Source organism: Rhinolophus sinicus, linkage group LG07 (genome assembly GCF_036562045.2).
Source record: "Rhinolophus sinicus isolate RSC01 linkage group LG07, ASM3656204v1, whole genome shotgun sequence".
Lineage (NCBI taxonomy): Eukaryota > Metazoa > Chordata > Mammalia > Chiroptera > Rhinolophidae > Rhinolophus > Rhinolophus sinicus.
The window spans coordinates 7897774-7921741 of record NC_133757.1 but is presented as its reverse complement, the minus strand read 5'-3'; the positions used below and the strand labels follow the sequence as shown (position 1 = coordinate 7921741).

General features: G+C 43.0%; 2 protein-coding genes across 2 annotated transcripts in view; one reads left to right on the top strand and one right to left on the bottom strand.

Annotated features, from left to right (window-relative positions):
* Positions 1-3966, top strand: part of LOC109458899 (uncharacterized) — a 184317-nt gene extending 180351 nt beyond the window's left edge. The window contains exons 6-7 of the mRNA XM_019752890.2: positions 1274-1349; positions 3168-3966. Coding sequence (XP_019608449.2) covers positions 1274-1349; positions 3168-3965 — 874 coding nt within the window. The 3' untranslated portion in view covers position 3966. The remainder of the gene's footprint in view (positions 1-1273; positions 1350-3167) is intronic.
* Positions 3967-7249: 3283 nt separating this feature from the next.
* Positions 7250-20183, bottom strand: NSMCE4A (NSE4 homolog A, SMC5-SMC6 complex component). Its single transcript, XM_019752929.2, has 11 exons — positions 19789-20183; positions 19006-19083; positions 16466-16596; positions 14124-14275; positions 12054-12153; positions 11280-11370; positions 10271-10365; positions 9227-9275; positions 8424-8515; positions 8244-8329; positions 7250-7417 (listed from the first exon to the last, which is right to left on the bottom strand). The coding sequence occupies exons 1-10, from the start codon at positions 20078-20080 to the stop codon at positions 8255-8257; spliced, it is 1155 nt and encodes a 384-aa protein (XP_019608488.1). The 5' UTR covers positions 20081-20183; the 3' UTR covers positions 7250-7417; positions 8244-8254.
* Between the last annotated feature and the right edge of the window lie 3785 nt (positions 20184-23968).

Below are 23968 nucleotides of genomic sequence, written 5' to 3'. Positions count from 1 at the left end.
GGCTGAAAAAGACATCAAAGAGAAACAGTACAAGGCCGCAAGAAGGGTGGAAGTGCCCAGCAGTGGGGGTCTCTGGAAGGATCAGCCAGCAGTGCAGACCCCACCCTCACACCCTCCTTTGGTGACAGACTCAGAATGGTTCGATCTGAGTGCAGAAGAACAGTAGGTATCATTTTCCTCCCACTTGGAGTCAAGGCAGGGGAATGTTCATTTATCTGGGAACGAATGTAGCACAGGAAGGAAAATCATGAGCTCTGGAGTCACACAGGCAGAAACTCTTTCTGAAACTAACCGTGGGACCTTTGGCAAATCTGAACCTCTCTTGGCCTCAGTCTGCTTTGCCATCTGGGGGTAAGGAGTATCTATCCCATATGGTTGTTTAGAACTTAAGAATCCATTTAAGTTCTTTCTTAACATAATGCCTAGTGTACAGTAAACTCTATACACATTGCTGTGGAAATGATACAAGAACCTCTTAGAAAAGAAAAATCTGAAAGCAGAAATATGAATCCTTTTAAGAAATTAGCTTTACTTAAAGGCAAATATAGTTTTGTTTTTCCCAGTTCTGTTATAAAATCCTTCTCTTTTGCTGCTAAGTCAGAGAAACAATATTTATAAATCAGATTGCTAAACATAGAGCCTGTCTGCTTACCAAGCAGGTTAAGAAATAACAGTTCTCGAGGATGCCTAAATGTGACTGTGCTTTATCTTAAGTGACAAATTCTTCTGCATTAAAAAAAAAAATCTTTCTTGCTGTCAAATTGTTTTGTTTATCTAAAATGTAAACCTTTGACAAGAATCATGAAACATAGTTGGATAGCTGTTGTTGGAAATTAATGATAGCTTATAAATTATATTAATTATGCATAACAACTTAAAATGGACTTACCAACTTTGAGAACTTGTTTTCCCATCAAAGGTAATTTCTTTGTGCTACCAACAATTATACACAAACAGTGCTCTGTGGAACTTGAAATAGCAACTCGGCCTCCTCTGTCCAGTGTTAAAATAAAGGTACTTCTGACAGTCTCAACCTCAAGCACAATGTGGCTCTTTTTTTGTACTTTTATTAGAGAACATCCCTTCCTCACTTCACGGAAAAATAAAAGAAATTAAACATATCGTAGAGTCCTGCCTGTGGGCACAGAGAAATGCCTTTTGCTACCTGTGGAAAGTCAGTTCCAAATCAAGTCCCTAATACAATTCATACCAGAGAGTGTTTTCTGCAACCCTTGTGCAAATCCTAGTATAATTTCTCTTCTTGATCTTCTAGATTGGCCTGGGCCCAAAATACTCAAGACCCTCGGATTGCAGTAGGTTCCCAGTCCCCATTTGAAAAGATGACTAAGGTGAGGAAATACATTTACCATGAACTTTGGAGCCAGTGAGTCATAAAAAGTTTATCACCAAGGTAAACAGGGCCTGAGAGTTTCAAGGGTGAGTGCTTTGCCTGTTGTGTTTAGTTCAGCATTTTGTTCCCTGAGCACCAGCGGTGTTTGCTTGACAGCACTGAACACGATAGACACAGCCCATGCCCTCATAGGGTTTAGTCGAGTGAAAGACATGGGATATTAAACAATTGTTACCACAAATTGTGCTAAGTGTCATGAACGGATGGGATTTCATTTGAATGAGTATGTAGGAGATCTGAGGAAGTGACATTTAAGCTGAAACCTAAAAATGACATAAGCACCACAGTCGGAGCTGCTATATTGTGTATTTTGGAAGTATATGAAGGAAGAGCACGTGAAAATACTCAGATGGGAAATAGAATGTGGTTTTTGAGGAACAATTAGTTGAGCTGAGAAGGCTGTTTGGAGAGGCAATCAGCGAACAGGTGATGTGCGCCAGGCTGGAATTGGGGGTTTTCTCCTAAAAGCGATGGGACCCGTCACAGGTTCCTGTGCACATTTGTGTAATGCAGAGCATGCTGGCTGCTGTGTGAGCGGTCTGATGGGGCTGCAGACAGAAGGAGACAAGGGTGGATCCGGGGAAGTCAGTTAGGCTGCCTCCCCGAGGGTGGGGGCGTTTTGAAGTTAGAAGTGACAGGAATGAGAAGGGGGCAACTGAGAACACTTCAGAGGAAGAGTCAAGTGGAGATGTCAGGTAGACGGTATCTAGGTCCATAGTTGAGAGGCGAGCATAGGGCAGCCTCATGTGCCTCAACTGTCCTGCTCAGCCCTGAATCCCACTCTGCAGAGCAGAGCCTGACAAGGAAGGTCACCTGGCTGAATGATTGAGATTGTCCATGTCCCAGAAGGTCCACATGTACCTGTGCTCTATTTTCCCATATTTTATTCCATTTAAAAGAACCAGCAAAGCAGGTAGAGGGCGTGGCTGTGAAGTAGGAAGACAGTGAAGGACTAGTCAGTCACTTGTGGATATCCAGCTAATGGCTGGAAGAGTCTGGATCTCCAAGATAGTCTCCATCACATGCCCTTGGCCATAGCCCATAAGCCAGAAGAAAATAAAAGTATTTCAAGGAGGAGAGAGTGGTTACCTCTGTAGAATGAGGTCAAGTACGACAGGGACAGAGATGGGGGCACTGAATTTGTCCATGCGGTCATGACCTAGCTGCGGGCAGTCTCACAGAAGAGGCGGGGGATGAAAACCCAGCTGAAGAGGCCTGAGGGGAGAATGTGAGAAAGTGGAGAAGGGTTACAGGTAACTGCTTCAAGTTACACTGTGATGGGAGCAGAACAAGCAGTGGACGCTAGAGAGGGATGGGCGGGCAGTAAAGGAAGATTTCCTCTTTCGAGATGATATAGACTGAGGCATATTTTGTGCTGATGCAGTGATCCAGTCACGGGGAAATTCTAATGAAGCAGGAAAGGGAATTTGGTTCTTGAAGTTCAACAATCCCAAGTGGAAGAACTGGCTTTTGATAAAGGGGTAACGTTTCCATTGTAAAGGCAGAAGGGCAGGGTCCGGGATAGATGCACTGTGGTTGTTCTGACGGTGGGAAGGAGGGTGCTCCTGAGGAAAGGAGAGGACACTGGGGAGGGGAGTGTAGGCGATCTGAAAAGGACATGAAACCCAGTTAAGAGTCCCTCACTGGGACATGGTGGAGGAGTGCCAGGCAGGGCTAACTGTCACTTGAGATCTGTGCCATGGATGATAATAAAGGCCATCTAACTTTAAAAGTTTTCGTACTTCCTTCTGACAAGAGTTTAGGTGGTGTCCATTCTTCAAAAGTGAGGCAACTGTTAGCCCAAAAGTTGCAACAGGAGAATGAAACAGTTCATAAACTTAAGACCATGTCTTTTGACTTCTGGATTGCCAAAGCAGATGAATACTATTGTCAGCAACATCAAAAAATGATGCTGGAAAAGGCATGGAAATACAAAGTCGTTCCGAAATGGGCAATTACAACAAAGGAAGAGAGACCACAAAGTGAAAAAACAGGAGATGCTAAAAAATGGGACTATCTAGTGCCTGAGGGGGAGCTGAACCAGATAAAGAAACACATATACAGAACCGAACAAGCTAGAGGCCTCAGAGACCACCAGAATCGACTACTTCCTCAAAGAATTCCAAGTGCAGAACTTTTCACCAAAATGTCCACACTAGAGAAGGATGAGAAGACCAAAACTATCCAGAAAACACCCAAAGCTACAACCCAAAAGCACAAGGTGGCGTGGGCAAAGGAACAGATACAGGGACACCGAGATCGAATGACTCGAGGGAGAGAACTCTCAGAGCAAAGGAATGATCAACGACATGCTCAGAGACTCTCTACCCAAGCTCCTCTCCCAAAATCTCAAGTGGAGAAAGAGGAAGTGAAAGAATTTGAATGGGTCACAGCCTATCCAATTGTCCAGCCTCACCAGACAGCACTTACAGAAGTGACTGTCCTGATGGAAAAGTCAAAAGAGGGCAAACTTAAAAAACCACTTCGAAGAGAGCACTTGAGCATTCCACCGTTTCTGAAAAGTCAACTAGAAAAAAATAAAATTATTGTCTAGACGATTGTTCTTTCTTTTTTAGGCTAGCATACTTTCATAGTTGTCAGTGTGGTAAAATCCTATACCCTATATAATTTTGTTTCTAAGTGTATCAAGCTGGAAAACCAAAAAGTAGACCACAAGCGCAGAACTTAGTGACTTAAAACCACTACAATTTTATTATACTTCACAATTCTGTATCAGGAATTCAGGGAGACCTCAGCTGGGCAAGTTTTCTGCCCCATGTGGCACCACCGGAGCCACCTGGGGCCATTCAGGTGATGGCTGGGCTCGTCTGGAGAGTCCAAGATTGCTTCCCCTATATGCCCTTGGCAGGAACGGCTAGAAGGCTGGGCTGGGCTTGGCGGGTCCCGTCCTTCTCAGCCCTCTACAGGGCCATGTGATAGTTTTCCTTATGACGTGGTGATTCAGGGCTCTGAGATGCCTGTCAGACACTACGCGGCTTTTTATGACCTAGCCTCAAAAATCCTAGAACGTCACTTCTGCTGTATTCATTCTATTGCTCAAACAAGTCCCCAAGGCCAGCCCAAATTCAAGGGAAGAGACTCTTCCTCTCAAAAACATTTGCAGCCATTTTTTAATCTACCACTCCAAAACTCTGGAGAGTCTATCACACACCTCTATCCTTCATTATAGTAATATTTCTCACTGTTCTTCCATGCTAACACTGCTCATAAAAATGGAATAAATATTTTTATATGAACAAAGAATATTATCATTTCACAGCCCGAGTTGATACTGACTAAACAGCCTGGGCCCCGCTCTGCAGAGGTAAATATAGACAGAGGGTGTAAAAGCCTGTTACAATTATTATGCTGAAAACACACTTGCATTCCGTAATTCATCAGAATTTTAATGGGATATCATGAACCTAGGCCTAAGCCCTAGCCTTGCCAGAGATCCAAGACTCTAGGACACAGCCCTCCAAGGGGATTACAATCTATCTGGGGAAGAGAACAGATGAAACAGGACATGTCCAATTCAGTAGTATAAAATGCTCTTATTGAGAATATGGACGAGAGTAGGGTAGCACTTTATGGGGAACGTGGAGAGAGCATGCATCCTTGATAGTAACTCCTTAGGAGGAAAGCATGGCCCATATTCAACGCTGATGCCTACCTCCTGCCAGCCTCCATCAGCACAGAAATAAGGCACAACCCTGGCCCTGGGGGAACTCCACCAGAAAAGATGCGCAAATAAATAGATGAGGAACGTCAACCAGATACCTGAGGTAAGACCCACCTGCTACTAAAACACAAAGTTCTGAAGGAAAAGAAAGGCTTTGGGGATATGCCATGAGTTTGACTTTTAAAAGATAAGATGCATTTGGTTTTTTTCTTTTTTCAATTTAGAAGTTAGAAATAGAAAAAGTGGCCCATAAGCAGCCTGTCCAGATAACTTTTGTTGATAATTTTTAAAAACAGTGAAAGAGTACATGGTTAGAAAACTCATTAGTTCCAGAAAGGTACGGAATGCAAAGTACCAGCTTTTCCACCTTGGTTTGGAAAAGGTAACCACTTTTTAAGTTTCTTACGGGAGGTGCATTTGAAACAAGTAGAAAGTAAATGAAAGAAGGGGAAGAGGAAGGCAACACAAAACATGCGTGCTTGAAAAATTATGTTAAGACCACATGTGTGATTCCCTTTATGTGAAATGCCCAGAATAGGCAAATTTTGGGGGAGAGAAATAGGCAAATGTATAGACAGAAAGTAGATCAGCGGTTAAGGCTAAGGGGTGAGGAAGGTGAAGTGACTGCCAAGGGTAAGGGTCGGGGCGGTAAGAATGTTCTATAATCAGATTGTGGCGATTCACAACCCTGACTGGACTGAAGAAACAATGAAATATACTTTAAATGGGTGAATTGTATGGTATGTGAGTGGTATCTCAACAAAGCTGGTTAACAGAGATGAAAGAGATGACTAGAGGTTGGAGAGGAGGAAGTGAGCCTCTAAATGCAGGCAACGGGTCTGATCACGCAAGGCTTTGACCATCAATGGACAGCTGTGGTTTTGAAGAAGTGGAACAAATCTGAAGGACAGACGGGACGTGGGGGACACCAGATGGGCGTCTGTGGCAGAAACATAGGCAAGATGGAGTGAATCAAGAGACTGGACGAGAATTAGTGACTGATTAAGGTAGAGATTGTGGAGGGTGAAAAGGAAAGGAATTCATAGCTTTCTTTCTGGGGAAATAAAGTAGGAAAAGTAGCAGTATAGGGATTACAGGGACAAAAGATTTAGTAGCTGTTTTATACATGTTTCAAAGAGCCCAGTTACTGTCCAAGAAGCCGTTGGTTATATGTATCTGTTGTTTTTTGGAGAAGTTTAGTCATATAAAGTTTTGGGATACAAATAATGTTCAGGATACAAATGCAGTAAGATGGTGGAAGGGGAACCAGGGAAAGCATTAGACACAGAATGTACCTTTTCAGCAAGTAAATTTTCAAGTGTCAAATGACCAGCACTTATCCAGTGGATTCAACGATTTGGAAACAAATCACCAATAAATTTGGCATAAAACAGCCTCAGTAGAATGGTCAGAAGGAGGTGCAAAATTCCTATGGCTCAATGACTGACAAAAGGGGAAATTGCAAGAGGCTCTTATTTAAAGGGGAGACAGGACGGTAACTTGAGAAGGGTCACAATAATATTTTTAAGATGAGAGATGAGCATGGTTGAAGGGAAAGCACTAGATACAGAGAGGGGATGACTGGCAGAGCAGAGAACTGCAGATGCAGGAAGACCTAGAATCCAGAGCCTTCCACAGAAGAGACACCTTACCTCTGACACCAGAGGGACAGAATGAGAAAGGACAGATACAGAAAGTTAGAGACTGGGAAAAGGAACCAACTAGGGACTCAGAAGGTCAGGGTCAGCCATGAATGCCCAACAAAGATTAGAAGAAGGGGAATAGCATTCCCCACCGTGTTGTGTAGTTTTCCTCAGTGGTAACAGCAGCCTGTGTGTACAGAGGACTGTTGGTGAGATGATCCAGGACGGGCTTTGCTGGGGAAAGTAGTCCAGCCGGCTTGGCCGAGGATTGAATACTTTCTTGTGTTAAATCACAGGCTGAATCATACGTTGACCACGTTTCACTTATAAAAACAATTTCATATCGTACAACCTAATATTTGTTGACTCGATTAGCTAACTTTACAGCTAAGGAGATGTAAAAGGAACCATAATAACTGAGGCCATTAAAACCTAACTAAAACTTTCAATGGGACAGGAATGGAGAAAGAAGAAACTTTCCCGATAACAGAAAATAAAGAATAACTACAATTATTTGTGAATATGGCAGTGAATTTCATTTAATCAAAGACAACCATGACAAGCTCATTAACTATCAAAAGCTACGTTTTACTAAAACAATCTGTCTTTAAAAATGTTTAATCATACAGTATATACAATAGATGCTGCTGTCCTTTTTGGATTTCACTATCCCCTTGGGTCCTAAGAAAAAAGGGGAAAATAGCTGGTTAACAGTTCATAAATCAAAAGTCATTTACTAAACATACATGAAATCTAACAGCTAGCCCCTCCTCAGAGTAGGCCCATAGTAACCCACATATGTATCTTATGTCAATACTCCCTTCTCCCTCGATTATCCTAGGGGAAAAAAACCTTAGCAATCATCTAATTCAAAATCTCCATTTTAGGATGGATTTATAGATAAGGAAAATGAAGCTGAGTGACAGTAAGTGACTTGCCCAACATTTAAAAGTAAGGGGCAGAGCCAGCAGAATCCAGGCATCTGATTCCCACCCACAGCTGTCTACGGGACAGAATGCCAGACCATGACTAAGATTTCCTTCTAACAATGTTCTCTTTCATAAAAACCAAAAATTATTTCATGACATAACTCAGATTTCAGAAATGCCCACTGTCTAACTGCATACAAAGGTAATCCTCCTTGACTGCTTTGTTCCTATAAAATAAGGAAATCTAATGGGACAGTGAACAAAACTGATGGGAGGATTCAACATTCCACTTACCGTTATGTATCAATTTGTTATGTTGGGGGGGTGAGGGGAGCCAAACTAAGAACTAAGAACACTGCCTCTATCAACTGTACATCATAAGAACAGCAAAGTAATTAACCCAAAGGAGGGAACTTGCAATTGCTAGCTCCTACTCTGTCTTTCCCAGCAGTACACACCTTCTAAGAATGGAGCACTAGAGGAAAGCAAAACCCAAATTTCACTAGAATGTCACAGGATGGGATGGTCTGGAATGCCAACTTTAATAAAACATGCAGCTGTCCCACAGGAAACATTACCTTCTGCCACGTCAAGAACTTAGCCTCTGCTGGCTCTGGCTTGAGGTAATCACAGGCTCTGAGATCTCAAAGGTCTTCACAATCTCCTGGCAGAGAACACAGAGCATTTGGCCACTGGGTTTATAGCAAACCAGGTCAGAACTACCCAGAAATCCCCAGGGTCAACGTGCAGAGCTTTACCTCCCAGTCGCGATAACTCAAAGCTATAATGCCTTGATTCCTAACTTGGGTGTTTTGGTCAATGCTCTCACTTTCTTCATTATTAATGGGCTCTGTGTGAAAGACAAAGTTTTCAAGGGTTATCGAATCAGAAGAGGTAATCTGAACAGAAACTGATGAATAATAGGAATGAAACTTTTATCAAGAAGCTACTTATAATATTACATACTTATTAGGATTTCATGCATCACTGAGCTGTAATATTATTACAGTAGCAAGTAATCCCATTTGCTGCCATTAAAAACAAACATATAGGAGAGTAACACATTCCAGTCATTTGCAAACCTCTGCATATCGATGTACCAACCACAGAGCTAAGCCCTAGTGAGTCCAACATGAAATTGAGTCACACACAACTGCAATAAAAGTACTTACTAGTCTCTACTGGAGAACTTGAAAGGAAAAGAGTAATGGAGAGTGTGAGATTATTCAATTAAGATTTAAAGATTCTTTCAGGGAGAGAAGGAACTGGCATCGGAAAAAAAGAAAGAAAGAAGAAAACTTCAAAAGTAACTGCAATTAGAAACCTTCTAAATTCAAATTTGAGGGAAATGATATCATTCCTTGTTAATCTTTACAGATGTTAAATCAATGACATTGATGATGACCATGTTTCCAGTATTTTCAGTTGAGCAAGACACAGCATTATAAAAGTTTGTTATGGAAAATGAAAACTCATTTGCATTAGTCAAATACATTTCATAAATGCTAGTAACAAACATGTTTTCTCTAAAACCAATTTTTCTGAACATAGTTTCACTTACCTATTATGGGCAGTCGGTCTTGGTCAAGTTTTATTCTTGCAAAACCATCCTAAAACACAAAAATGCTTTAGCAGAAGACCAAAATTTAGGTTCAAAACTTACAACGATTGGATGACAAAAATTACTCAATTAGAAAATTCCATACCTCAGGCAATGAACACATAACATTAATGAGACTACATGGACAAGACTTGGACAGCTTTCTTTTAATGGACTATGTCTCAGGTTTCTTACCCAGAGCCTCTATCCTGAGGGTCTCTTAAATAAAACTGGAACTGTCTTGCCTCCAACTCATTTAAACAGATGTTTGAATACTCCACATTTTATTATGCATAATTCTATCATTTACCAATGATAAAATATGCCTTTGTTATCATTTGGGGGGAAATACTTTGGTCAATACAAGGTTTTGGACTAAGGTTAAGACCAAAGTCATGTTACACTATGCAGGAAAGCAACCTGATAAGACTAAAGACGTAAAGACAGTCTAAAGCAAATTTCCAAGCAACATTTTTTGACCTTCGATTTCAGAATGATTTCAAACTTAAGAGTTAGAGACTGCTGTAAAAACTCCTCTATAGCCTTTACCCAATATCACTAATTGTTCAAGTAAGTTTTGCCACATTCACTTTATCACTAACTATATGTATTATTAATTTTTGAGAGTTAGTGATAGACTTGACCCCTTCCCCTAATACTTCAGTGTGTGTTTCTTGAGAACAAAGATACTCTTACATATCATGACAACTATCAAATTCGGGAAATTTAACATTTATGCCATAGTTATTTAACCTATAGTTCCATATTCAAATTTTGCCAATTCTTTCACTAAATAATTTCTAAAATGTAAAAGCAAGCACACAAATTTTGAACTTGTTCCTTGTTTTAGCTGGTTTCTTTTGCCTACAGGTGTATTAATATTTTGCTACAATGGGTCTACAATGCATACCGATTAGTACAAAAATCTTTGCCAGCTCCCATCTATGGCTTTTATTATTTATCCTTTTAAAAGCAAGTAAGAGCAATTAGAGAAATAAATCTTACCCTTATAATGAAGGAAACATGGAAGATGTTTTCCACCGTACGGGGGAACGATTGTGGATCAATCACAAAATCAAAGAAAGACATAGGAGTATCAGCTACAGACAAAAGAGGAAAGAATTCCTTAAGAAAATAATTTTTGCTTATCAATAAGACCAATACCCTCTAGTGTTAGAGCAAAGAAATAGGCCCTCTGTTGTAGGAGTATAAATCAATACAACCCTTCTAGAGGGCAATGTGGCGTGTCTATTAAAAATATGTACACCCACGGACATGGCACCGCTCCTCTACAAAGCTGTCTTGCAGAAATATTAGCACATGTGCTTAAAGTTGCATGCACAGATTTTTCACTTCTGCAGTTTATACACGAGTAAAATGCTATAAAGAACTTACTCATCCACATATAGAGGATTTGCTCAATGTATTTATGATATAGCCATATGAAGAGAACCCCTGCAGAGTAAGGAGGATCTATCTGTACTGATATGGGAAAATGTCCACATGGAAAAATCATGTTGCAGGAGAATGTGTATATTAAAAATGCAAAAAACCAACAAAAACATCCTAACTACTTTAGTGTATATTTATATGACTGACATAAACCTAAGATAATCTAAAAATATACACATCAGGTTTTACAGGTGGCTACCTCTGGGGAGTGAAAAGAGGTGGAATAGGCACTTCTTACTTTTCTCACTTGTATGTTATGTTTTATTTTTCAGCAGAAAAAAATACCCCACCTTTTAAAAATAAAAGTGAAAAGTTACTCCAGCAACGTTCTCACACAGCATTTCTGAAGGGGAGATGCCTCATGAACTACATATGCCAAAGAATTAAAATGATTCAATACATATAACTGAAAATGCTTTTTAAGTAAAAATACCTGCTCATTGAAAGTGACACAGGTCTAACTGATAAATACCAATTGCTCCATTTTGAATTTGATATCATACTTAACAATCTTCTCGAAAATATGTTCGCAACAATCCCAAGAATTTGGTATCATACTTACGATCTTCTTGAAAATATGTTTGCAACAATCCCAAGATTCTTTCTACTTCTTTTTCTGTGGCTTCTTGATGAGATTCTTCCATTCTTTTTAACTGAAAATATAAAGTCATCATCAAACAGGCTGATGTACTTGCCTGTTAACATTTTCTGTGCTCTTACCCATCCAAATTCCTCTAAATGTCTTGTTATAGGGGATTGCTAGTAGTTTTTAATCCATCTTAAAATTTATAATTGAACGAAAAAATGTTCTACTTTCAGTAACATTCTTATATTAATTTTTTTACAGGGGAGTAACATTACCAAATCAGCCATTTTCAGGTTGACCATAAAATAGCAAAATACAGAGGGTACTTTAGAACAGTGGCTCTCAACGGGGAGTGACATGAGCCAATATTTGGCTGTCACAACTAGGAGTGGGGAAGAAAGATGCCATTGGCATCTCGTGGGAAGAAGCCCAGGATGCTGTTAAACATCCTATAACACATAGGACAGCCTCCCACAACAAAGAAGCCCCAAATGGGGATAATACAGCCCCAAATGGGGATAATGCTGAGGTTGAGAAACACTGGTTTAGAACTGATTCAAACTACAGAAATGAGTTAAAACTAAGACAAATGGTCAATCCAATAAAAAGTTTAAAGGTTTACATGTAAAGTGATTATTTAAGTGACTCTAGACCTGAAAGCTAAGAAAAGATGGTCAAATTGCATGTACATTACATTAATGGCTGTTTTAACTTTAGGTGTTTTAAAAAGCAACGTTTGCAAAAACAAACCTGGGCAGGCATTTCCCCCCGCTCTTTTATCACAGGAGCTTTTCTTGGACGATCAGGTCGTGGCTTTGGAACAGGGCATTCTCCTTGTATTGAACCCAACCTAATGAAAAATATGCTTTCATGTCTTTGTCTTCTAAACAAACTAATTTCACTAACTGAGAGCAGTTCCCATGGTAATAGTGAAATTCTGACCAGGCATCGGTGACTTACGAGCTGACATCAGACCAAGACTCTTGTTGGGTTTGTGACATCCTTTCTGCTCCCTCTGAGTTTCTGAAAGAACTCCTAGGAGTTTTATTCAACCTTGGGTACCTCCTCAAACACTTTCACATCTGAACAGTGAGCCTCTGTTCTGCTAGCTAGCCTATTGTCTGTCTATTTTGCAAAGCCAACTTCAGAGATCAGGGGAAGGACGAACATGTAGGGGAGGGGAACAAACAGCTCCACTGGGGTTAAGCCCTTGGACCAGGTGTGCCAGGGAGAAGGCTCACAGCCTGTGACTACAGAACACACCTCTTAGGATTACAGGTCAGCAGAGGCCATGGCATTCCTTTCCCTTTTGGACTCCCTCCACCTCCTCAGAAAGCCCTAATACAGACTTAAGCTACAATAAGAGATGTATCATGTAGAGACTAAGGCCCCGAGAATTTAGACCCAGGTGGTCTCTATACGCGAAGAGCTCAGAGTATACAGTGTAGACAGACAGATACTCATGCACACAGAGCTCAACATACTATGGTGGTCCTACGGAGCCGGAGTATCACTCAAGTGCTATGACAGCCTCTGAGCAGAGCTATCTCTCCAGACATGCAAGTAATCTTCTTGGGAAATCTGATTCTACACTGGTACCTCTGTCTGGAGAAGTTACTAGAGTCTTCCAAGTTGGGGCCTGTGGGATAAATAAATCTTATCAGATGGAAAGATGGGGGGAAAGACATTGAAAGCCAAGAGAACAGCAAGTGCAGGGACACAGAGTTCTAAGTATTAGGCTGATGCAAAAGTAATTGCGGTTTAAAAGGTTAAAAAAAAAAAAAAAATGCAAAAACCGCAATTACTTTTGCACCAACCTAATAGTTCATTACAGCTGGAAGTTGGGCAGGATGAGGAGATAAAGTTCAAGTCACATCACAAAAGGCTAGCCTTAGATCCTAGGATTGATGACAGAGCCTGAACTCAACAGTCAAAAACCAAGAATTGGAATTTACCCTATAATAAAGAAGTTTGATCTTTATGCTATAATATGTAATGAGTTACCCCAACGCTTGTTAAAAATAAGTGCCTGGCCCTACAACACAGACCTACTACACCTGCATCTCCAAAGTCTTCTAACTGAGAAACGAACAATCTCAGGAGGTTGAGAACAGTGAGTCAGAAGAGACACATGCCCAGGAGCTATACCACGGAAGGAAGAAAGAACCTGGCTGGTGACCCTAGACAAAGTACCTACTGGGGAACAAGAGCAACAGATGTGAACGCTGTCTCACAAAAGAACCAGCAAGAGCTGTGCTTAACATTCTCCGTAGGACTGATCTAGGAAATTAAGATAGACACCAGTTTCATTTGAATACTATAAAGAAAACTTTTCAAAATTAGAGTTGTTTCCAAAAAATGAACTGGGAAGTTTACATAACAGTGATTCAAGTAGTCTTTGAATATAGATCAGGGATCATCCCACAGGGAATTACACAATATATGGCACTTTACATATATTGCTAGGCCCTTGAGATAACCTTTATAGGAGGTATCATCCTCCTCCATAACGAGGATCTGAAAAATGATAAAACAAAGCCAGGCATGCCACAGACCCAAATTCTCCCGCCAGAAAGCAAAGGAGCCAGCAGAGTCTTGGTGAGGAGACTGTGGCCCTCGGCCTTTCCTGCTGAAAATTAAGCAGGATGAGGTCCCACCCACAGAAAGATTTGATGGGCTTTAAGTCAAAGTTTAGAAAGTCTGCAAACAATGGCACGGTGATCGTCCCCTGTACCGTATCAAATAACTTTTGTCCCTACAATAAAAAACAATTTCAGGTTTACAAATGGCTGATCTGTTGGAGTTTTAAAATAATCTTACAGAAAGTGGAATGTATGGGTTTTATTAAAGGTGTTTTCTGCTGTTTTGCCTGATATTTTCCAGGAGTCATAGACTATGAATTCAAAATCAGAACTATCTTCATCACGGATGAGTTCTTCAGCTTCTAGCGGATTTACACCCATATGTGTCAGCTACAAAAATGAAGGGAAACAAAAAACCCCAGTTAAGCCACAAGCAATCATTGACCACGTCCAAAATCTATGTTACTAAACTTTAAATAAGAGGCCACAGGCAAAGTCTGTTTCAGTGTCTGAACATGTTGGCTATCTTTCTTATTATAAAGATAATTTTAAATATAAATTCCTGTTTTCAAAGGTACTTTCTTTTGGCAGAAGGTATTTCTCAATGGACTGAGAACCGTTTGGTGAGAAAGTGAGATGATGGTTCTCAACTAGGGCGATCCAGCCCCCAGGGGACTTTTGGCATCATCTGGAGACATTTCTGGTTGTCACAACTGTGTGGGAGGGTGCTCGTGGCACCTAGTGGATGCCAGGATGCTGCTGAATACCGTACAGTGCACAGGACAGGCCCCCACCACAAAGACTTACCCAGCCCCAAATGCCCCAGTGCCAAGGCTCTAGCCCACGGCAGGCTGTGGGGTTTAGGTAAACCAAAAGAACTGGGCCCGCTGGGAGTTTCTGGATCACAAGTAGGTCATTTATAAAATACTAGTAAAGCTGTACTAGCTTTCCTATAAAAATATGAAAGCACATCCCAAATCAAAAGCTGCAAGACAGAACAGGGAAGTTGAGCTGGCATTCAGATTTTCATTTTCAGCCAACCTCCTAAAGACCTCTATTCGGCGTGCATCTCAGCACATCTGGACAGCAGTGGCCTGGCACCAGTGAGACAACTGTTCACCTGGAAACTGCCTTCCAGGGAAAAGCTGGCGGGAGCCTAAGAATTCTCTTATCTCAAACTATCTCACAGAAAATGTCTTACGTTAAATTTGCCTTTATGACAGTATTACTTGTATTACATTATAAAATTATAAAATGCCTAGAAGTTACCAAATTAAAACGGTAATTTCGCAAATAAAAAACAACATCAAAAAGAGCGTAACCCTATTAAAGAGAATCCAATTTTGAAGACAAGAGAAGCTGCAAGCGCCCGGGCAGTGAGCTTCGGTCACGTCAGCGCCTCTCTTGCTGTCCCGTCCACCACCACACACTTGTAGGAAGTTCCAGTTTTTGTCTGGTCAGATCTACTCATCTTTTCTTTATCGCTCTACATTTGGTGTTACACTTGGAAAGCTCTTCCCCACATGGATACTAGCCAGCTATTAATGTAGCATTACATATGGAATTCTTTAAGACTTCTGGGATTTATTTTGATATGTTATTTCAAGTACAGCACTTATCCTGATCAACAAAAGTAATTTTAAAAAAGATAACTTTAATCAAGTGATAGGGTCACTTTATTGAGCCATATATTAGTGTGCATTTTTAAAAAATGCATTATACTTCAAAATAAAAATGGCAAAAAAAAAAAAAAGAAATATTTAAGGTTTGAAATGTAAGTTAAATCTAAATTTGAAAAAAATTAAGGTTTTTAAAACAACAAAAACCTCATACCTTTACAAATAATTAATATATCTGGTCAGATCTCATGGTATTAAATCATTTTAATAACCATTTAACAAACATCCAGTCAGGAATTCCATGTCCTAACAGAAATGTTAGCACAGAAGTTGGCTCAGTAGAATCAAAAAAAAAGACAACAGAGTAAGGTACAAGGTCAGTCTCACTGTGCTGTGCTTTTTTTGGGTAAACCATCAAGGAAAAGTTACAAAATTTCAGGTAACAATCATTCAAACTTATTAAGAGGCAAAGAAAGGTGAATTAAATAACAACAAAACCCCCAAAAAAGCAAAACCCCAAGTATATTTATATGGTTCTGAAATATTCTCAAAGACAAATCAAAACACACCCCTTCACCAGACCCAACTCTTCTCTAGCTGAGCTCTGCTGCCACCTGCATTGTGGGCTTTGGTCCACCCATGGGCAAAGGTCCCAGGTCACTGAGAATGAGCTGGAACACTTATGAACTGATAGGTGATTTAGGAAAAACTGGCCATTTGTAAATAAACATAGCACCCAGAGCCTTAGAAGGCTAGAGATTTCTAAACTGCTCTAAGCTTCCAACCAAGATTCCACCACCTAGCTCTGCTGTCATGTTTAATTTGGTAAGATCTCTTTGAAGGAATCTGAGAGCAAAAAAACAGTAAAAAATGCACATGGATATAATAAGCAACGTAGGTAATTATACAGTACGTGACAGATGAAACATTTTTTATTAAGATTCTGTAGCTTTGAACTTACTAGAGTTTCAACATATCTTAACATATCAAACGAGTTCAGATCAGAACGCAGCTGCTTTGCTTTTTCTTTGCCCAAATCTGAAGCCAAAACAAGAAAGTGGGCATCTAGGACTGCTTCTCTTGCTCGGGACACTAGTCAAGAAAGAAGAAAAATACACAAGTTACCAAATACACGCTATCCATAGGCATTCCCCGTAACTTTCAACTAGACAATCAGCATTTCCCACTGAACCAAACAATCTCAAAACATGCCCATCTCCCTCTAAAACCTTGGCTCCCCTGCCCAACTCACCAGAATCTGGAATCAAAGCTGACTAGTCTTCCTAAAAGCCAGCTGCATCCACTTGTCCTACTCCTGAGAATTGGACCACAATTTCTTAATGCCCCAGTTTAACAAAACTTCTCTCATCTGTATCACTGACTTTCCCCTTGGACTCCAATAACCCATCCTAGTGACTATTATCACCTGTGCCAACGTTAAGTCAAATTGAACGCCCACTATATGTAAGGCACTGGGCTTGGTTGGCATGGTGTTTTGTTGACCAGTGACAGATAAGTTGTCAGGGGGCCTCCGCTGAAATAATGGGTACATGCTGGGTGGCAAAGAAACCCACACTTCCTCGTGGTGGCACCACTGCACAATCTACAGGCAACAGGGCAGTGACCTCTGAGGATGGACGATCCAAAAAGGTTTGGCAGAGGACATGAGACTTAAGCTAAGCTACAGAGAGGAGATTTAAATAAAAGGAGACAAGAAGGGAACCTGAGGATGAAGCTTGGGGAGGTGAGGGAAGGGGCCACTGGAGGACACAGCCAGGCTTAACAGAGACGGGGTAATCAGACCCCTTAGGAAACGGAGCGTGAAACAGTGCTCTGGGACATGTGCAAAGGCAAGCTGAAGAGGAAGCCAAGCAGAGAGGAACACAGCAAAGTTCAAGCACAGAAATGCCTATGCCTGGCTGGTTCCTCGAGGCCATTCCATTAGAGCACTGATTTCCCGAATGAACGTGCTGACTCCGGTGTCTGTGTGTAGAAGTCACTTTCCCCCCCTCAGTTTTATTTCAGGAGGGTGCAGACGTGGCAAGGAGTTGAGAGCACGAAGAACAGGCAGACGCCGGTTCCCGGGCTGGTCTAGATCGCCCTCGCCCGTTTGCCTCACAGCACGTACTGTAAGGAAAGAGCTCTGCGTGGATGGCTCTGAAGGCCTCTGCAGAGATAAAACTGAGACCATCAAATCCACGTACACCGAGGGTCTAGAACTCTGTTTGCTGACCAACTCCTCGGGCCCGGCTGAGTCGATCATTTTGCCATAAAGAGGTAATACAGTCAGCACAGTGGAAATAGACGAGTGGGGAAATGGAATGTAGATCAAGAACTATCGAGATGCACAGTAAAGTATGAAGGGAATGAAAGAGTTGAGGGCAACCTTGAGGAGACTGACTGGGGGTCCAGGCTTGGGAAAGAAAGAGCTGAAGAGGGTAGAGGAGGGATTTGACCAGGTGAAAAGGAAAGGCTGGTTCTGGAAGGTCTGGGTGAGACGGAGCAAATCGGTAGACCAAGATGGGGAATGGTAAGGAGGTGTGGTCAGAGTAAGAAAGACAAAAATCTAAGAGCACATAGACAGACAAATGTTAAAAGGGGACAATACTAACCATACTCGCGAATGACCAGAAATAACTGTTCTGGTCCTCAGAGAACAAGAGGAATTGTGGTATCTGGCAGTGCAAGTTCTGTTGACTCTTCTTTACTGTTGCACTTGTCCAAATGCTCCCTTTCTGTTCCCACAGAACTGTCAGAGGGGGGCCTGGAAGGAAAGCGGTCTGACCACTTGTCCTAGGGCTGTGACCCAGGCCCTACATCAGGGAGTACCCTGACCTGTCCTCTGTCACTGAACAGACGGCTGTTCCATCACTGCTGCTGCTTTAATGAAGTCATGGTTCTTTTTTAAAGCCCCCTTACCCCATGGTCCATAGCTCAGTGCTCTGAGATTTCTCTCTCTCTGTCATACACATACCCCCCTGACTGGAGACCAACAGGTCCACCTGTAGACATGGCCACCCCCACTGTGTTATAAGTGGACCAACAACAGCAAGGCACTTAGGGAAGGGAGATCAGGAGGACGACAGGAAAAGAAACAGGAAGTCAGGGGTCAGCTCAGTTCTTTCTTTAACTCATCCATTCAACAAATGCATATATATATCCTGGGAACACAGCAGTAAATACAATAGAAAGATCAAAGATAATACATGTAAAGTTCTCAAACAACAGAACAACCTGAGTGGCTCATAAAAACAGATTCCTGGCCCCACCGCCAGAATTTCATGTAAAGAAAGCCCTTAGTATTCGCTTAAGGAATGGTAAGTGCACCATAAAAGTGATATTTAGTATTGCAACAATGAAGCAGTTTCCAAAAACTCGTAAAGCACTATTATTATAAATGTGGCAATTGTTTGATGTCAAAAATTTGGCTCTTATATAAACCTAATTACAATGATCCTAAGCGTATAACAAAAAACTTTCGTATATAAAATAATGAATTACCTTCACTAAACAGAGTGTTGGCCTCTTCAAGGACCTCTGTTAATTTGTCGCTGGCATTCAGTATATCCTCCCGGTTTTCTATTTTAAAAAAATACAAGCTATTTTAAAAAATACAAGCTTTGGGAAATGTGCTCATAATTCACTAACAAGTCATTGACAAAGTGATCACCAGCTCCAGATCCAAGCCCCGCCCCAGGGCAATTACTTCAAACATCTTTATCTTTTTAACCAAAAAGGTACAGAAGAGAAAGGTGGACTGTACCCTTTAAGCAACATGAACTTTAAAAGGAGACCGGCTCCACCTAGCCTTCACCCAAAAGGCTGACTCCTCGAAGCCTTTAAGGAGCGCTAACAGAATGGTTCGCAAACTCTGCAAGCCACACAAGCCCCTGGAGAGCCACACAGGAGATGGGCGGGCCACTCCCGGTTTCAGATTGCATTTGCATTTCTGACAGTTCTCGGGTGCCGCTCCCAGGCGGGCGACCACTCCCGGGAACTGCAGAAAGCAAGAGGGGAGCCTAGGCTCCACGTCCCGCTGCTCCTCCTTCCTCGCCGTCTGGGCTCGGGCGAGTCACCGACCGCGCCTGGCCTCCAGGTGCGCCGTCCTGCCCAGCGGGGACCTGAGTGCCCCTGCAAAGGTCGTGCAGCCCGATCGACACCACGGATGTGGGAGCACTCAGGGCACCACCCGAGGCGCGGCCGAGCCCGGGGCGCCGCTGAGCAGCCGGGCCGCGCAGGGCCTGCGTCTGGCACCTGCCCCACCCGCCCCGCGCCCCGCCTTACGTTGGACCGAGTTGATGAGCGCCCGGTACTGATGGCGGATCTGGCGGCACAGGCCGTGGTCGGGTTCCTCCTCCAAGCTCGCCGGGTCCACCATCTCGTCCCCGGAATCCGACGGCTCTTCCTCCTCCAAGCTCGGGCGCTCCGCGGCCTCCCTGCGCTCGGGCGCGGCGCCGCGGCGGGACACGGGCGACAGCGGGGACCGCGAGCGGGAGCGGGTGCGATCCCGGTGCGGGTCGCGGCCCCGGCCCCGGCCCCGGCCCTCGGGCCGGCGGCCGCTGCTGTCTCCGGACATCGCGCCAATTCCCGGTGTAACTTCGGAACGGCGGAAGTTCGCGCCAGAAACTGAAACCCCTGATCGGCGCGAGCTCCTGTTCTCCACGGAACGCGACTCCGGGCCGGCGGGAGCGCACAGCGACGCCTGTGGCTGGAGGCCGGCGGGGCCAGGCGCGGGCGCAGGGGTTAGAGCGCCTCCCCACGGCGCCAGGGGTGCCCCAGCCCCCGACCAGCGCCTTCTGCTCCCCTGACTTCTGATGTACTAAGATCCCACTTACACTGTAAAGTGGTGACAATCTCGGTTGTGGGGACCCCCGTGCCCACCGCACTGGGCCTTATCTCCCCAGAGTCTCTGGCGGCCCAGCACACAGCCACAGGCTGGCAACGTCCTGGGCACGCAACGCATGTTAAGCCATTTAACCATCCTTCTAACTGTCTGAACCAGGACAGTTTATGTTCCTAATTGGATCTCAAGCTAAAACATTTAAAATACCTTCGAAAGGATTCAAGAAAGGGTCCCCAAGTTCTCTTTGGTGCTGGGAACACATTTTTCTCAAGGAAACAATATTTTAAGTTGAGTTACTACACAAGGCTACAAAAACGCCACTTTGTGCATTATGTATACTATTCGCTGCTGCCCAACAGCAGATACCTTGCCCCACCCCTACTTACCTAGATTTCGGGAAAATTATGCTCTGGTGCCTGCTTCCTTAGATGAAGAGGGATTGGCCTAAATGAGTCGTGGTAATCTCAAACCCCCTTCCCGAATGACTGGGCTAGGGATGGACGTGTGATCCAGTTCTGGTCAGTGAAGTGTGATGGTGCTTTCTAGCTGGATGAAACATAAGCCTCTAGAAAAGAATGTCTCTGTCCCCACCCCCACTCCTTCTTTGAGATGTTGTCATATAGACATGGTACATGGCATGATGCAGCCTTCTGGTACTGATGAGGTGACAAGTGTGAGGAAAAACCAGAATGCTGAAAACAGTGGAGAGAGAAAGATGGCCATGGCTGAATTGCTGAATGAACTGCCTACCTCCCAACTCCTTGTTAAGTAAGCCATAAATAGCCTGTGCTTTAGGCTACTATTAATTCCTTTGTAGTTGGTACTTGCAGCTCAATGCATTCGAATTGAAACAAATACTTAGCATTCTTCTGGGTGGAAGCTGTTTCAAGCTCCAGCCAAACAGACCTGGAGAACGTCCTTCAATTCAACAAGGTTTGGTAGGTACTAATGGGCCAGACAGCCTACCAAGCGTAGTAGGTCACAAAGATGGCTTAGAGACTTCCAGGTTCTTACTGGGGGACAAACACGAAACTGATCCTAAAATTCACATGGAAATGCAAGGGACCCAGAATAGCCAAAACAGTCTTGAAAAAGGACAAAACTGGCAGGACCCACACTTCTCAATTTCAAAACTTACTACAGAGCTATTGTAATTAAGACTGTGTGATACTACTGCCTCTTCCTTAGCATAAGGACAGACATATAGATCAATGGGATAGAATTTAAAGTTCAGAGACAAACCCATACCTCTATGATCAATTGATTTTCAAGACAATTCAATGAGGAAAGAATAGTCTTTGCAATAACTGGTGGTGGGCAATTGGATATTGAGATGAAAAAGAATGAAGTTGGACCCCTCTCTTACACTATATACAAAAATTAACTCAAAATGGATCAGACCTAAATGTGAAACTCTTAGAAGAAAACATAGGTGTACATCTCTGTGACCTTGATGAGGAGATGGTTTCTTAGATATGACACCAAAAGCACAAGTAACCAAAGGAAAAATACATAAATTGGAGACCAAGTTTGTGGTAATTTGTTATAGCAATCACAGGAAACTAATACAGGTACCCAGGATGAGCAACAATGGGAAGACATTACTACTCCTGGACCTGAACAGTCAGAGGGAAGAAGCAGTGTTACCAGAGTCCCATGAGGGCTAAAGTCATGGAGAAGGGCCACCTGACAAGAGCTGTGATCCGAGAGGGGATGCAGCCATGCCAGGAAAAGAGAAAGTGCAGGCTAAAATACCCTGGTCTCTCTCTCCCAACATCTTCTCCCCTTCTTTTACCTCCTATTAGCTGAGGCTTGCAGGACACTGGAGGTCAAGGAGAACCTGTGTGATGCAGTTTGTATATCAGTCTCTGGGCAGACCTGGGCCAGGAAACATTGAAATGGATTTGAGGTGGGTATTGGGACAAATGGAGGATAACCAACATGGTGGGTAAAGGGTATACCCGGGTCTGTTCAGCAAGGTATAATAGCAACCCCACCACAGTGCCTTAGCCAAAATAGTTACAATATTTCCTGTGAAACTGGAAGTCTAGAAGTAAGCAGTCCAGGATTGGTGCATTGGCTTAATGGCCTCAACCTAGAAGTGGCACTTGTCACTGCTGCTCCTAGTCTATTGGCCAGAGCTGGTCACAGAGCCCCAACCTAACTGTGAGGGAGGCTGGGAAACGAATTTTTTGTTTCTCTGTTTCCCTGTCCTGTCTTCTTTACTGTCAGAGTCCACTTTCCATCATAGAGGCCAAAAAACCCAAGCCACAAGGTCTCCTTCCTCCCTCCTTCCCTTGTGTCTGTGGCAGGGAATGTGGCCTGATGGTGACCACAGGATGAAGGAGAAGTCTATTGAAGGCCTTCTAAGGAATGTTTTCTCCACCATAAAAATAGACACCAAGAGAAAATGCTCCTTTTCAATCCAATATTGTCATGTCCACATGTGTTACTCAAAATGTGGCAGCCATCTTGTGACGACGTGAGGACAAATGAAGAAATTAACATTCCAAGGCAGCAAGAGCCCAAGTCCTTGATGACATAACCAAGCTGTTAAGCCCTGCCCTTCCTCTGGACGTCTTGTCAGGGGCAGTAATCAATGTCATTGCTTCAACCACTTTTCATCACATGTTCTGTTGTTTGTAGAAAAACAAATAATGCATTTATTTCCTGCATAAGCCAACTTGGCTTAAATTTTCTAGTACCAAAAAAAAAAAGAATCTCAACTTGTGCAGCCAGATGGATCCAGAAAGTAGGAACTATGCCCATGATGAGAAAGACTGATTAGCGTGGAATATTAATCAGAAACCAAGAGCGTTGCAGATGATGAAGCAGAGAACAGAGTGGTGACAGGAGCTGCCTGTGTAGGCTCCTTTCCCAGGAGCGGATGCCTCTGGATTACCCTCCTAATTAAAATGACATGACGCTGAGAAACTGCAAAGTGAGGAGTAACCCGAAGGGGGGATATCTGGTAACCAGGACTTAATGAACACCAGGCAGAGAGGAGAGACACAGGAGAAGAGTTTGAGATAGGGCAGAGTTGGAGAGAATGGGTCCCCTGGTGTCACAGAACCGCTGCCAGGCTGCAGCTGGTTACCAGCTCTCTTGCAAATCAAATGGGGAAACATGTAAATTCTCAGGTGAGAAACAAAGTGTATAGTAGTTCTGGCAACATCGCCTCTAGGGAAAACAGCCAACTACAGGTGGGATCCTTCTGATCAGATCTGATTTGGGGCTAGGAATTCTGGATTTGTGGGCCGTGCGTGTCCAGCCAAGTCTGCGTTAGAGCATCAGCAATGCATTTATTGCAGCTAGCGTCATAAACACGTCCCTTGGTGTAATTCGATATTCAATATGTCTCTTGGGAGATCTCAGGGCTCTTCATCTGTCAGGCTCCCAGGAGAAATTGGAAGTTAGTAAAAACTTCCAGCACCCTACTTGTCTGCTAGTTGCTGCTGTACCAGTGGTTACGTGAATCTGTGATGAAAAGCTGCCTCTTGTCTGGGTCCTTCATTTACTAGTAATACATGATCATCGAGTGCCTATTATGTGCTGAGCCACATGCTAGATCCTGGACATGCTAAAGACAACAAAGTCCTGCACTCATTTGGGGAGAGACTC

Excerpts from the sequence above, each read along its gene's own strand:
- NSMCE4A (XM_019752929.2), bottom strand. The coding sequence starts at position 20,080 with ATGTCCGGAGACAGCAGCGGCCGCCGGCCCGAGGGCCGGGGCCGGGGC. Across the intron at positions 9,276-10,270 it reads ATGTTTCCTTCATTATAAGG|GATGGTTTTGCAAGAATAAA; the intron begins GTAAGATTTATT and ends TTTGTGTTTTAG. Across the intron at positions 8,330-8,423 it reads TGAGTTATCGCGACTGGGAG|GAGATTGTGAAGACCTTTGA; the intron begins GTAAAGCTCTGC and ends GTTCTCTGCCAG.